The following is a 14,749-nucleotide window of genomic DNA, read 5'->3' as shown; positions in this document are numbered from 1 at the left end:
ATATTTTAAATGACACATACGTGGTCAAAAAGACGGATTTCATGCAAAAACTAGTTGGGTATTTCCATTCATTGTCACCGATGTACATTTACACATCTGGGTGGAAAAATGTCTTTGAAAATCATGAAATCCCTTTTTTCCCTAATTACTGACTATAGGCCTATCTTTTTAAGGGATATCTGTGCTGTTGTGAGGTCGAGCCATGCAGTGTTTGTCTGCGTGAACCACCTAGTTTTTAATGTGCAGCTCATTTCTCAATTCTGGTGGACAGTTTGTCGGCTAACTTCTTTTTTTGGAAATATGACAGGAAGGTGTGAAACAATTACATGGGAAGCTGAGAAGAACATTTTTCTTTCTTCAAAAATCTCATCTCATTTCTCAAATTTTAGTGAGGGCCACAGTGCTTATCATGTCCAGATCGGTTGAGCTCTTTCTCCAGCACATCTTTGTTTTCTTCATGTCCTTCTCCCTGTTCCTTGGAAACTAGTTTCCCTTTTTCTGCCGTTCTGCTACTATTGCATTTGCATGCCGCCTTGAGAACATTTTTAGTTTAGCTTTACTCTAACTTGACTTTTGAAAAGTAGCCTACAGTAGAGCATTAATCAAATAATTGATCCTTTGTCAAATAGTGTTGTTTTGCTATTCTCCCCCTCTGACCTGAACTGCAAGCCCAAAAAACAAAGTCACACAAACAGAGCTGAGAGACACAGAGAGAGAGAGAGAGATTTCGTTGGGATAACTGGCTGATCTAATAAACCATTTTCCCAAACCAATCCAACCACATTAATGATATATAGTTTCACAATGAAATTAGCTGCAGTTAACCATTTTCTTTCCTCTGTGGTTAACCCTAAACCATCCTCCATCAGCAGAAATGAAATTTTACATCTTCTAATTTCTTTGCCATTTTGTGCAAACCATTGATCTTATATCTCCCCATGACAGCCCACATTCCCCTGGCAAGCATTGTCAGACTGTGAGATGTGATGAGTCCTCTAATGCATATTTAAACATGTGAGGGGGTGATGGCAGAGATCTCAAAGAGGATGTTGACAGCAGAGCCGCTAGTTATCATGGTGGCTGTGCAACTGATAATGTCAATAATGGAGGTGGGGGTTAGGGGTAAATAATAAAAAAAAATCTCTTATCTGGCAAACCTAATGACCTTTCTGCTATTATATCTTCAGGCTTTCAATTATACAGCCTTCACTGAATTAATTGGATTGTTGAAAGTGCAGGTCTGATCTCTGAGAGGGGCCTTTCTTCTTCCCTGAGTTCGAAAAGTAGCTGGCATTCATTCAGCCTACAGAAAGTTCTTCCCAGGCATCTGCACCAACTTAAAAAAAACTGCTCCTCCACTTCAGACAAACGCCTCTTCAAAATATGCCTTTCTCTTTATAACCATTTACAATAACCACTCAATGATCCAAAACATACAGCTAAACAAGGCAAGAAATGGTTAACTGAGAACAATACCAACATTTCAGAGTGGCCCAGCCATAGTCCAGACCTCAATCCATCAAAAAAGTGAGCACAAGGCCAGAGGGATGGCAAATAATCGCAAATAATCGTCCTTGACTCAAAACCCAGATTGCTGTTAAAAAGGTGCAGTCTAGAATCATTGTGGAGCCATGGAGAGGCTTGGTAGGTATTATAAGAACCATTTTGAGAGCTGTGAATGCAAATAAACATGTTTCCATTGATTATTTTAAAAGGGTAGGCCTATGAATAATTTTGGACACACAATTTTTCATAAAAATGTTAAAAAAAGATGAAAATGCTTCTTTTTTGATTCCATGTTTCTACCACATTGTCTTACAACCTTTTGATATGTGGTAGTGTAATTTACAGTCAGAACAAACATATCGATAAAGAGAAAATCAACATTGAGTCAATAGGCTATTTGCCAGGGGTAGCCTATGAATAATTTTCATGGAGATCTTTGAATCTGCATATTCTGCCTCCCATTTCCCTTTGATTGCCTTTGACTGCCTCCCATTTCCCTTTTTTGATTGCTTAACTTAGGTTACATATAGGCCAAGACTATGTTTACTTTTGTTTTTTGTTTTACAATGACATGATATGAGATATTAGACCTACTCTTTTTATTTGTTTGTAGCTTACTAATGGGTCCAGAATATAAATCGGCTATTTTCACTGCATACATTTTTATTATAAGGCCCACTTCTATTCATTTGCCTTTTTTATTTCCCCTGGAACACATAATTAGACCTGAAAAATATGAAAGACTATTTTGGATATAGCCTCGTGGTCAGGAGAAGAGTGGGCCCGCTGTTTTGCGGTTCATTAGCGGACCGTGCTCCAGTGCCCCGGATCACAGCGTTCCTCGCCTGTCTCCTCGCAGGACCCGTCAGCTTGCACCCAGAATTCCCCGCGTTGAGACAAGATGGAGGAACGCTGCAGCTGCAGGGGAACAATGTTTGGGCTCTAAAGACCATAAGGAACGACCGAAGGTGAAAAATACACGCCGATACAGAAAGAGGTGGTCATGCACTGGTGAGTGAAATGTTGAAGAACGATGTTTCTGTTCATTTCAGCAGACGAGAATACGCATGGTGCCAAGTGAGACAACAAAGCGCAACGCACCAACGTTAGTTAGCAATAGCCAGTTAGCTTAGCCCAGTTAAGCATCAATTGTTCGGTTGAGTTGCATGGGCCATTTATTATGGGGTTAACGTTGCCGCTTGCGTAGCTACACCATTGTGCTCACTTAATATCTGTCGTCTTTTTTTGTTTTCACCCGACGTGGTCTAGAGAGAAGCTGTTTGTGGAAAACTTCCCTGTTGCCCTTTGAAACTATTGAATCATTTAAACAGTTTAATTTATAATCATTCAATTAATCAAGGATATGCTTTAAATGTTTTTCTTGTGTTCTGATTTTCTAAGTCAGCGCAATTTAACTAGCTTTGTTGCTAACAAACTAGCATGTCTGCTAGGCCCTTTGTGAGTCAGGATCAAGCAGTTATTAATATGGACACCACCATAACGGGAAGGTTAACGTTACTTGTCGAACGTACGGGTTTTATGGATATGCTGGAATGTTGGCCTGTCTCTGATTTAATTCGCTGGTGAGTTATCTCCACCTTGGATATTGCGGCTCTTGAACAGGGTAATTATTTATTCTCCTTAGCCTAATTGATCTGCTGGCGTTAGTGTACGTGAAACTATTTACATACTAGCATGCATCTAACGCAGCCTACGTCTCGTGGTACAAACAAAGGCCTCGGGACTGCGTAGGAGAAATAACGTTTACGTTAATAACTTGCGAGATTCCTGACAACTTCAATTTCATCTTTGTCTTTTTGATGCATTGCGACTGAATGGGACCTTTCATGTTGCTGTTAAAACGCATTCGCCGTTCTTGATTAGACTAAGATTAGACTAACCTGAACCACAACATAGGTAGGCTATCGCTGCATCAAAGTTGAGGACTTTTGCTATACGAGAAAAGGTTTTGTGATCCATGACGTAAAAAGATTGCTGTGAAGTTTCACTACATGTTGTTAGCTTTCGGTGATGTCAGTAGGCCTACTGCAAAGGATTTTTAAATACATCCGACCGAACCTAGATATTAGCAGCCGCCTTACTGTGTGCCCCGTTGAATGATATAAAACTGCATTGCAAATTAACGTTCAGATGTTAACGGTTCTTATGAGCACTTGAGAGATGTCCCTTGGCCTGGCTGTGAACTTCCAGACCCATGTTACCAACCAGTAGTTTGCATCCCGGCCAGATGAAACACGCACACGAAAGACCGGTTTGAATGCACCAACAGTCAAAGGTTCATGTTTTTGCCGTTGTACTGAACGCATCCCTTCCGTTTAGGGACTAGGATGCCACACACCAGATCAGTAGCATACATTGATTAGCACTACCCATAAAGGACTAGGGTTTATATGGACCCCTGATAGCCTTTTATTATGGTATTTTATACCCTAATGAAGATTATGATAGTGATAGCCTGTGCTTTTGATTTAGAGTAAGATGTTCAGCTCAGGTCCAACGGATAGGCTTAGATGTGCTGTTCCAATCCATTCCCCCTCTGTTGAACTTCACTTAGCAGCAGAGCTGAGGCGAATCTGTTTATTTTGGAAACATTTGCCTGATGTAACACTCCAGGGAAGGAACTTAAACCAGCCCCAACCATTTTCTCTGTTCACCATCGCTAGTGTGTGATGAAGCAGTTGTGATTTGTATTTCCATGTTTTGTTTCCTTGTCCAAATATGAAAGGTCCAGCCCTTATTATTATAATCCAGTACACATCCAGACATAATCAGCAAATTTATTTTGAATGATCTCCTTGACTGGCCTGGGTCTGCCCTCAAAATAACTTGTGTATAGTCCAGGCTCTGTAAATGGGGAGACAATCACAGGGATGTGGGCTGAGCAGTTACTGTCCCAGCAAATAAACATAGTGGCTTTAGGAACACTGAAGGCAGATGTGTTTTTTGTTGGCTGTCGTTCTGATTTTGGCAGTCTTTTACCTAGAACATGGACTGTACCTTTTAAAGGTGCATTCAGCGATCGTACGTGATTTCAAGCCCATAATATTTTTTGTCACATTCGGCAATCATCTCCTCTCCTCACGAGCGCTAACTGCTCAAGCATTTCTCTGGGAATACTGAAGGGAGGGGTGAGATACTGCACTGGTGTTTCGTTTGGTCCTTGGTTAAAATATAATATATGTTGTTTTGGGCAAAAACGTCTATTAAATACATTTAAATATGAACATAAACAAAATGCAACTTCCTGCACAATTGCTGACTTTGGCCTACTGACTGTCTCTTCCGTTCCTCTATTATGAGAGAGAGAGACTGCCCCTCTGATATACCTTTTTTTAACAAGAGATCTAGGCTGTGTTGGGTGTGGGACGGCTTAATATGTGTGTCTGCACTTAAAAAGGATGATCTGATAAGAGAATTTAGGAGCATCGTCACACACTCAAGATCACAAACTGCGTGGCATCATATAGACCAGAGTTCTGCCTGGTCACCTCAGGGACAGGCATTTCCTGAGCGATTGTCTTAAAAAAGTGTCTTCCGAATGGCAACAGAGGGGCACAATGTGCCCATATGTGACAGGATCTCACTGTCTCCTGTCTCACTGACCCACAAACCAGGGCTGTCATTAATCCAGCTCAGCAGTTAATGACTGGATCAAAGAGTATGAGCCTGCCATTCCCCAACGAGTGCTGCGATCAGAACTCTTCAAGTTCCCTTAGATGAATTTTCACCCACTTTATGTGTTAAGTTCATACATCTTTGTGTCAATTGCAGTTGTTTTGGATTTGATTTCCAATAATTGCGTTTTCATAGAAATGTGTTTGCTTTAAAGGCTTTTTAAATTTGAGTTTGTGATGTCATTTAGATCGATTTTCGACTTAAAACTGAGATTGAAACCCCTAATAATTAGAAAGTTGAGCTTGTGACTTTATTGTTTGGAAGTGCACTTCACTTGATCAGCTGTCCACATGTGTTTTTCCATCAGTATTAAGCAATGATTTGTATGAACTTCTCAGCAGTAAATATATTTCCCTGAATTCACTCTTTACTTTTAATGATGAATAGGTAGAATAACCGAGAATGTCTAAATATGTTTTCTTTGTCCCTCTTTTCCCTGCCCTCCTCTTCTCCTGTCCTCTCCTCCCCTTTGTTTCATACTTGTCTTGTCTGCAGAATGAGAGTGGTGGCCTCCTGTTGAAGTGAATCCAGCAGCACCGTTCCCACCAGCCACCAACAGACCCACCCCACTCCACTCCAGCTGACAGCGCTACGGCCCGGCCACCATGAGCCTCATTCAGGACAAGCTGGGCGGCGAGTTCCTGCGGCCCAACGGCAGCATGGACGGCGGCTTCGGCACGAGCATGCTCATGTTCAGCCACCTGCCGCCGGTCACCAGCTTCACACGGCTGGCTGCCCAGTCTGTCATGGCCGACCTGCCCCCGCAGGAGATGATGAGCCTGAAAAAGGAGCGAGACTCGCCCGACTGCGGGGGCGGCATGGGAGGCATGGGGATGGGCGGCCTGGGCAGCATCATGGGCGGAGTGGGCGACTACGTGCACGCCATGGGCATCAAGCAGGAGAAGCTTCCGGAGCATGACTACCGGCTACCGCTCTACCCTGGAGGAGGTGGAGGGGGCGGCCTCAATGGTTGCATGGGCCAGAGGAGCGTCTCGGACCTGCTGGAGGTGTCGCTGGGGAACCACCAGAACCTGCTGGTGCACGACCTCAGCCTGAGCAATGTAAGAATGGCAGAGTGGAGTAGAGGAAGATGAGGGGAGAGGGATGTGGGGGGATGAAGATGGGGATAGCGGTTCTGGCTATCCACCTATGAAAGTTTAAAACAGAACATTAAAACATGTTTGTCTAGATAATAATAATGAAAGTAGTGATGAACTTTCACACACTCGAAATGTAGGAATTCCTGAACACTGATGTCATTGTCTACTGAAATGTTCGACTGGAAAGTCTAAAGTATTACCATTTAACATCCAACAGCCACATTTAGTGTGTGCTTGCTTGTTCATGTTGGAATAGTTTAATAGCATATTTACAATGCATTAGCTTTCATACAGTGCAGACACACAAGCACTTAATTTCCCTAACTAACTTCACGGCTGATGACAAATCCAAGAAAACAACAATCCATGAAAAAAACCTACCTTTTAAATGCTATAGGCTTGCACGCTTTGTTAAAACCGTTTCATTTTAATGTTGAATATCGTTCTGGAAACAAGTGGTGTAACACGAGACAAAGTAAGACATGCTGATGTGTGCGGCTGCATAAATCCCCCTCAGGCTTGCTTCTCTGATTCAGATGTAAATGTGCTGCTGGCGCTGATGTAATCCTGCCTCCTTCATGAGGCCGAGGGGCTTGGCAGGAGCTGCAGCAGTCCTGTAACAGCTTGCACACTTGGATCACACACGCGGCCAGACGTTACCATTTCACAAGAGCTGGCATGCAGCGGTTGCCTGGCTGCATTATCATCGCATGAAATAGATAATCTGTTTAGCCATCATAAAAATATTTTAGAATAGCGTCTCAGACACCGTTCCGCTCTCTATCTAGTCTCTATTCTTTCTTTTTTTCTTTCTCTCTTTTTCTCTTACTCTCCTGCTGTCTCTTTCTCTCTCTGTCTCTCACACACACACACAGAAAAAAGTCAAACCACAACTGCCAGAAGATTTCTCAGTATCTAATCTTTCTGTCCTATCTTGCTGTTAATGGTTTGGAGAGACTTATATCTTTTTTCACATAAAAAAGAGCCAGAGGGCTGGTGGTTTGGTAGACCAGGTAGCCAGTTTAGAGAGCAGCTGAGACTCATGGGGCACAGGCTCACCAGGTCTGAGTGTCCATGGCATCCTCCTACAGGGGGACAGTGGGGCACCTGAGCGGTTCCACAAGGCTGTAAACTGGGCTTGGGGTAATACAGCCATTTTGTTTCCTGAGCATTTGGATTGGAGTAGAGGAAATGAATGAGTTTGTCTTGGCCAAGTCTCCCATGCTCTTAATTTAATACAGCCATTATTCTCGGCCCCCCCCACCCACCCACCCACCCCTCCATATCATCATTATGCAAGCTCTGGTGTTGTGCCCCATATGTGGCTGTTAGCAGAGGGCACGCAGGAGATGTACAAATTAATTGAGATTGAAATGCCAGAGATGCAGGGTGGCGAGGCAATGAAAATGTACCCCAGCAGCGGAGGCTCGGTAAAGCTGCCTTCTGTCATTCTAGTCAGTGCTTTGTACAATTGCAATGAAATAAAAGGGTTTGAAAACCCTCAGTGTTTCTAGCCAACTGCCATTTCTAGGCTGTTCCCCATCTTATATGGGTCAGTTGACCACAGACACATGATCACACTAGTTTGGCCTCTTTCTTTTCCTCTTCACTCCCCTAGTTGCTCACTCTCAGGGGAGTGTTCAAAAGGGTCGTAAATGCTGGGTTTATTGCCCCACCTTCTGTTAAATATCCATCTCATCTAGGCCTCCATCTGTAGTGTGTGTGTGTGTGTGTGTGTGATGTCAAATCGAACCGTTCAAATTCAGTTGCCTCTGTGGTAAGCTACCGAAATAGGTTACCTGATGTAAGTTGTGGCAGAGAGGATCAGCATGCCCTAAACTTGCCCTCTGGTGCTAATTCCTCTCCCGCTCTGTCCATCGTCCCTCTCTGTTCTTCCACCCCTCCCTCTCCCTCTTTTATTCCATTGTGGCCAGCAGCTATCAGGGAGGCTGGGGAAGGAGTCTTCAGGAAGGAAGGGTCGCAAGTCAAACGGCGATGGAACGGAAGGGAAACCTCGTCGGAAACGTGGAGAGTCAAAGGTATGGACTTCACTCTTGTTCGACTCTTCATACATGTCCAGTGATAGACCTGGGGTGGAGTAAACTGTTCAGTAACAATCTATAAAATGAACCCTCTCTCAGTGTACTATGCTGTATTAATGCTGTAGCTTGTGTTAGAGCTGATGGCTAACCAAGTGTGACCTGTTGTGGTTGACCACAGGCTCTAATGCTGGACCCTGATGGAGAGAGCCTGTCGCCCAACTCCAAGCCACACATCTGTGAGCACTGCAACGCAGCCTTCCGCAGCTCCTACCACCTGCGCAGACACGTGCTCATACACACAGGTGTGCAAACATACACACACGCGCACACACACACTTTGCAAATTAAAACTTTTGTTTTCATATACAAAAATATTTTATATACAAAAATGTGATTTTGATAGGTTGAGTGAGCAAGCACGAGTAGTAGAATGTCAATGTTGTTATCGGCTACTCTAAATAACGGGAAAGAATAATTTATTTTACTGTTTCCGTTGATCCCAAAGAAAGACTTATCGGCACATTATTGCATCATGATTTAACAACTGGATTCTAGGCTTCTGGAATCCTCATCAAATGACTTGTCATGAGGTATAGTGATGTGAAGGATGGGTAAATACAAGTGCTGTTCCAACTAGCTACCCTGGCTATGCTTTACTTATAGTTCTGTGGTCTGGAGCAGGCCACTCTGTAAAAATGGGGGGGTCTACTGCATGGTATCACCAAAAGACACGAGTTGCCATGCTAGGAAGCCTTCTGTCAGTGTCAACAGTGCTACTGCTTTTGGTGTTTGTAAGGGTTGTGCACTTTTGTAAGGTTTTCGGTTGTTAGACTGCTAGTTTTGACCAGGACTGCTGCTTTACTTGCGTTAAACTCATACTGCAAGTCAATGATTTGAAGTGTTCAGTAATGAGGGCAGGAGACCCTTTCAATGTTTAGAAGGCCTTTATACACAGGTAACACATATCAATGTTTAGAAGGCCTTAATACACAGGTAACACACATCAATGTTTAGAAGGCCTTAAAACACAGGTAACACGTATCAACACCATTTTTTCATCCCTCTCATCTTAGAAGATGCCTAGAATTCCGTTGCCTAGCTTGATTATGAATTGATTGTGAATGTAGGAGATGTAGGGTACTGTCAGATCAGCAACCAGGGGCCATGTATTGCTCCGCACTGCCCCACTTGCTTATATCAAGCTATGCTGACCTGGTTGGAAATGCTATGCTCATGGTAATCATGGCATGTAACATTTACACATGCTTTGGCTACTTCAGCAAAATAAATAGATCAGTCAACATTTGCATGTATTTCCTATGCGTATTTTAAAAACAAACACACTTCAGCAAGTTAACATAAATGGGATCTCTGTGTAGGTTAATTAAGTGAGAAGCCCCAGGAGTACATGGTTTGCAGTGATATTAGAACAGCATTGTTAGGGAAGGTTTCATAAAATAAACACACTTTGATTTACAGTTAACAATTCCTCACTGCTGAAACAGTAAGCATTTTTGATTAACCATAGTCATTTGCCAATCACTTAGTGTGCCTGTCTGTCCTTTCCTCTAGGTGAGAGGCCTTTCAGATGCAGTCAATGCAACATGAGCTTCATCCAGAAGTACCTCCTGCAAAGGCATGAGAAGATCCACAGCGGTGAGTTACAATGGAACACTACTACATAACGACACATCAATGCCCTTCTTGAACACTCTGTTACTGGATCTCTTTCCAGTTGAGAGGGGTGCATTTTCACAGTTAGGCAGTGAAGATCTTCTAATGTTGTAATGTAATTATCTCTCATTAAGTTAATATCTTGAATGTGTACTCTTAGATTAGACCAGCCCATTTAATAAATTGACCCATTCAACAGCTATCTGTGTGCGTGTGTGTGTGTTTTCTCTTGACCAGGAGAGAAGCCGTTTAGTTGTGACCAGTGCAACATGCGATTCATTCAGAAGTACCACATGGAGAGACACAAGCGAACTCACAGTGGAGAAAAGCCATACAAGTGTGACACCTGCCAACAGGTGAGGGGGGGGGGTGAGGTGGGGGCGGTCGCTAGATTAGATTAGAGGTTAAACCAGTATCAACCCTATTCTCAGCTGCAGGTGTGCGCAGTACCTCTCCAAATCCGCTTGGCACAGTTAGCAAGGCTTTGCCCCATTGGCAACTGGCTACAAGCAGAGTAGACAATCACAAACAACAAAACTTGTCTAGAAAGTTGCTTGATTTCAAAAAGCAATATTCTAAACGTTGAAAACAAGGCTTCAAAAACTATTGCCTTATTATGCTTGCAGCTTGCTACATTACGATTTGTTGGTTGACATACTATGATCTTATGGGATCTTATTATAGAACATTAGATGCAATATTGTAAAATGTGTTTTGAAGTCTTGTCCATATGGTGAAAAGTGTGGATGCTGCTGAAATCATAGCAGTTTAAATGGTGGTTTACTAATTGGATTGATAATCTTGGTTTATTCAACTTTAAGATTTTAATGAGTTTGTCCCACTGTGTTTTTCCTCCTAATTTCATCTCCCTCCCTGGACTTGTCCTTGTCCTGCTGCAGTATTTTTCCCGTACGGACCGGTTGCTGAAACACAAGCGCACGTGCGGAGAAGCCATAAAGAAGGGCGTGGACGGGGCCCTGCTGGACGCGGGGCTGGCCGATGACGGCCAGGGCAGCTACTCACTCACTCAGGGAAATGGCCCCGTGCCTGGCCGCAAGAGGGCCAAGGCCAAGGGTGGCGAAGGCGGGGAGCGTAAGCGCAGGAAGCCGCAGCAGCAGGCAGGCGGAGTGGGGGGCCAAGGCATGGGGGCTCAGGACGGGCCGTACGGTCTGCACGGTGGCAGCTACTCATTGGACAAACACGGAGCAGCCGCCGGTCATCCGGGGCCCAGCATGCACCACCCCGAGCATGGCCGGGCGCCCAAGATGGCCTACAAGAAGGGCGGCCGCAGCAAAGGCCTGGAGAAGGTCAGCGGAGACGAGGCCAAGCACGGCGGGATGGACGGCCTCGGACTCCTCCAGGTCCCCGGCACCAAGACCAGCTCCACCAGCAACAGCAGCAATTACGACGACGCTATGCAGTTCCTCAAGAAGAGGCGCTACCTGCCACCGGCCAACGGGGTTTCGGGGAGCATATCCGGGGTGGCGGCTGGGAGCGGGGTGGATTACGACGTAGGGGTGGGTCACCTGGGGGTGCAGGGCGCTGGGGTGATGGACGCCGACGGGCCCCTGGTTGCGCTCCTGGACCCCTCGCCTTTGGCTGTGGACCTCAAGCACGACATCAAGTCGGCCATCCCCGACGAGGTGCTTCAGAGCCTCCTGGAACACTACACCCACAAGTCCGACGTGACCTTCGACCTCGCTGAACCCCATCACCACCACTCGCCGCACCACCACCACCACCACCACCACGTGGACATGCAGCCTCCCTCGGTGGACGGCCTCGGCCCCGACGACGACGCGCCAAGCCCCGGCGGCGACAAGACGGTCATGATGCACGAGTACTCCCGCTTCCTGCTGCAGGCGCTGGAGAGGACCAGCGGCCACCACGCGGCGGGGGATTCCCAACCTCGACCCTCGGGCCCTCGCCCTCGTCCTCCTCATCGTCCCCCTCCGTCACAGGGCCCTTCCCAGGGCCCTTATACTCGTCCGACAAGCACGTGGTGTACGGTTCGTCGCCCCTGGAGTGCGGCGGCTTCGGGCAGCCGGCGGCAGTCTCGCCGGCCGCCTCTTCGCCCTCACTCTCCTCCACCTCGTCCGTGCCAAAGTCCCACTTCAGCCTGCTGTCGGGCTCGCCACCGCCGCCGCCCCAGCACACCTTTCACCTGGGCGGCCTGGAGCCTGTGCTGGCCCAGCAGCTCACGCCCTCGCAGGAGCTCACCGAGCAGCTGGACAAGCCGCACTCCTCCACGGCCTCCTCCTCCTCGCCCCCTGCGCCCCTCACCGCCCCACACACACCCTCCAGCGGCAACTCCGCGGTGGCCAAGAACGGTGCCGCCTATCCGCTGACGCCCTCCCAGGATCTGGCCACCCTGGACACGGCCAAGTCGGCCTCGCCCTACCAGATCGAGAACTTTGCGCAGGCGTTCGGCTCGCAGTTCAAGGTGGGAGTAGGCGGCGGAGGGGGAGGCGGCCGTGGTGTGGCTCTGGCCTACGGCACTGACTCAGGCGGAGAGGTCGACCACCGCGACAGGACTCCCGTCTCCGAATTCTCAGGGTATACTAGTCTGTTAGCCGACGTCAGCGAGCCAGTGACCACTGGTTCCAAAACCCCAACAAGCCAAAGTTACAGTTGAGAGAGTGCTAGGGAGGCATAGAAGAGTCACGTTTCATTGATCATCTTTTTTTCCCTTGCTTTTGTTGTTGTTGTTGTTGTTGTCAGTGTTGTAGTTTTGTAGTTTAATGTTTTTGTTGTCTTATTATAATTATTTTGTATTTAGCTCTCCTATTTTATTATTATTTTGATGTTTGTTTTTAATTATTACACTGCCATTTATGTTCCTATGAAATTTCATGTCAGATGACCTGCAAGGTGTCTCAACAAATGCAATTTTTTTTTTACGAATTATATATTTTAGTCAGTTATAGCCCTATTTGGTTTCTTTTCATAGTGTCATTCTAGGCCTACTCCATTAAAAACTCGAAGTGCGTTTTTTAAATGGCAAAAAACAATAAAATATAGGACTTGGTTTCCCGACACACACACACACACAGATGTTTTAGCAATCAGTCTTATACACATAACAGTGAGCTTAAGATGGCAGGGATTGGCCAAGAGCTGAACAAGAAAAAAAAAAAGATTTAAAAAAAAAGATTCAGTGATGGATAAAAGTCAGATATTTGTCTGTTACAAAGGATTCAAGTATTACTCAGGAAAAAAAATACTAAAATGGCGTAGAAAGCAAATTCTACCAGGACGCGTTGCAAGCACTCGTCAGATGAGACGGATGTTTATTATCGTCGAATAACAGGCCTTGTCGAAAAAAAGAGCAATGATCTTTATTTTTGTACTCCTCCTCTGATACACGTTGACAGTTCGAGAATGAGGAAGTGCCGACTGCTCCGAAACACTGATCACTTTTTCCACGTTACTGTATAGAGATTATGGTACGTTTTTTTTGTTGTTGATGTCATTCTTTTTCTTTTCATCTATGTGAAATAACTCACATTTCTTTCTCTCAATAAGGGCCATATATATTTATAAAAGTATATATATATCTCTATATATATATATATATATATGTATAATGACATGTAATCCTTCTGAGGACAGTCAGGTGAGGGGGAGAGAGGGAGGAGAGAGGGCAGGATGGAGATGGGGAGCAGAGGCATCCGCAGGGTCCCAAAACCCACCCATTACCCTTCCTCTCCCTCTCATCTTGAAATGGTAGACCAAGATGCCAAATGAGGGCCGACTAGCGGGTTATGTTCACAAGGGTGAGGGTGGTGTCCACTGTGATGCAGGGTTGGAAGTTGGGAGGTAGACCCTCCGTCCTGCCGACTCTCCCCATGTCCTCTCCCCACGCTCTCTCCCTCTGTCTTCCTCGCGCACACACCTCTTCTCCCTCGCCTCTCCTCGTTCTTGAGGAGGGCGCCCATGAGCACTTTTTTTGAGCCGCATAGTCATGAACTAAACTTCCCATGGCAGTCAACGGAGGGGAAACTTTTTTTTTTTTAAAACAATATGGCGTCAGTTGGGGTTAGGGAAGGGGTTGGAGAGGTCTGGTTTTGAATGGGTACAGGGTGGAGTGGGGAGGGGAGGGTTGTGTTACTGGGAGAGGCTGCAACAGAGATATATTGGGAGGGGAGCTCTCCCGCCAGCCTGTGTTTATTCTAATAATTATTATTATTGTTTTTTTTTTTGTGTGTGTGGCATGATTTCATTTGTATGGGGGTAATGGGGTCACTAACAGATGGGGAGGGTGGGATGATTGTGTCTTCTGGGGTGGGGGGTGAATGGGATGATGTGTTATTTTATTTTTTAATTATCATTCATTTGTGATTTTCCTGTATGCTTTTGAGGTATGTAGGACTGGCTGTAGAGGTGGGTGGGGTGCGGGGTGGGTGGTTATTTTTTTGGAATGGGAAATATTTGCTTGGAAAAGTATTGAAATGGGAATTAAGAAGGGTTAGTACTGCCTCCTAGTTAGTTGAGCTTGTCCCTGTCATTTTGACTGCCACTAGAGAAACCTTGATGGAGTCACCCAATGAAAACTTCATCTGTATCATGACCAGATATAAAAACATAGCGATGAATCATGCAAGCATGAAAGGTGAAGAAGCACTGTCTTCAGCCATACGTTCAAAATCCTTGGATACCAGAAAATGTCAATTTTCTTTCCTTGCTTTCATTTATTTATGCTAAGGATATTTTTAAAATTGAGCAGCTAAA

General features: G+C 45.4%; 1 protein-coding gene across 1 annotated transcript; it reads left to right on the top strand.

Moving 5' to 3' along the window:
• The first annotated feature begins 2,351 nt into the window (after nucleotides 1–2,351).
• znf281a (zinc finger protein 281a) lies at nucleotides 2,352–14,225 on the top strand. Its single transcript, XM_048246984.1, is given in 8 exon segments — nucleotides 2,352–2,517; nucleotides 5,698–6,263; nucleotides 8,237–8,341; nucleotides 8,523–8,646; nucleotides 9,917–10,000; nucleotides 10,256–10,374; nucleotides 10,918–11,904; nucleotides 11,907–14,225. Coding segments are annotated over 7 exon segments (2,622 nt in total). The 5' UTR covers nucleotides 2,352–2,517; nucleotides 5,698–5,807; the 3' UTR covers nucleotides 12,654–14,225.
• Nucleotides 14,226–14,749: the final 524 nt, after the last annotated feature.

This window comes from Alosa alosa, chromosome 6 (assembly GCF_017589495.1).
Source record: "Alosa alosa isolate M-15738 ecotype Scorff River chromosome 6, AALO_Geno_1.1, whole genome shotgun sequence".
NCBI lineage: Eukaryota > Metazoa > Chordata > Actinopteri > Clupeiformes > Clupeidae > Alosa > Alosa alosa.
The sequence above is the reverse complement of the archived record's forward strand: the minus strand, read 5'-3'. Positions and strand labels throughout refer to the sequence as shown.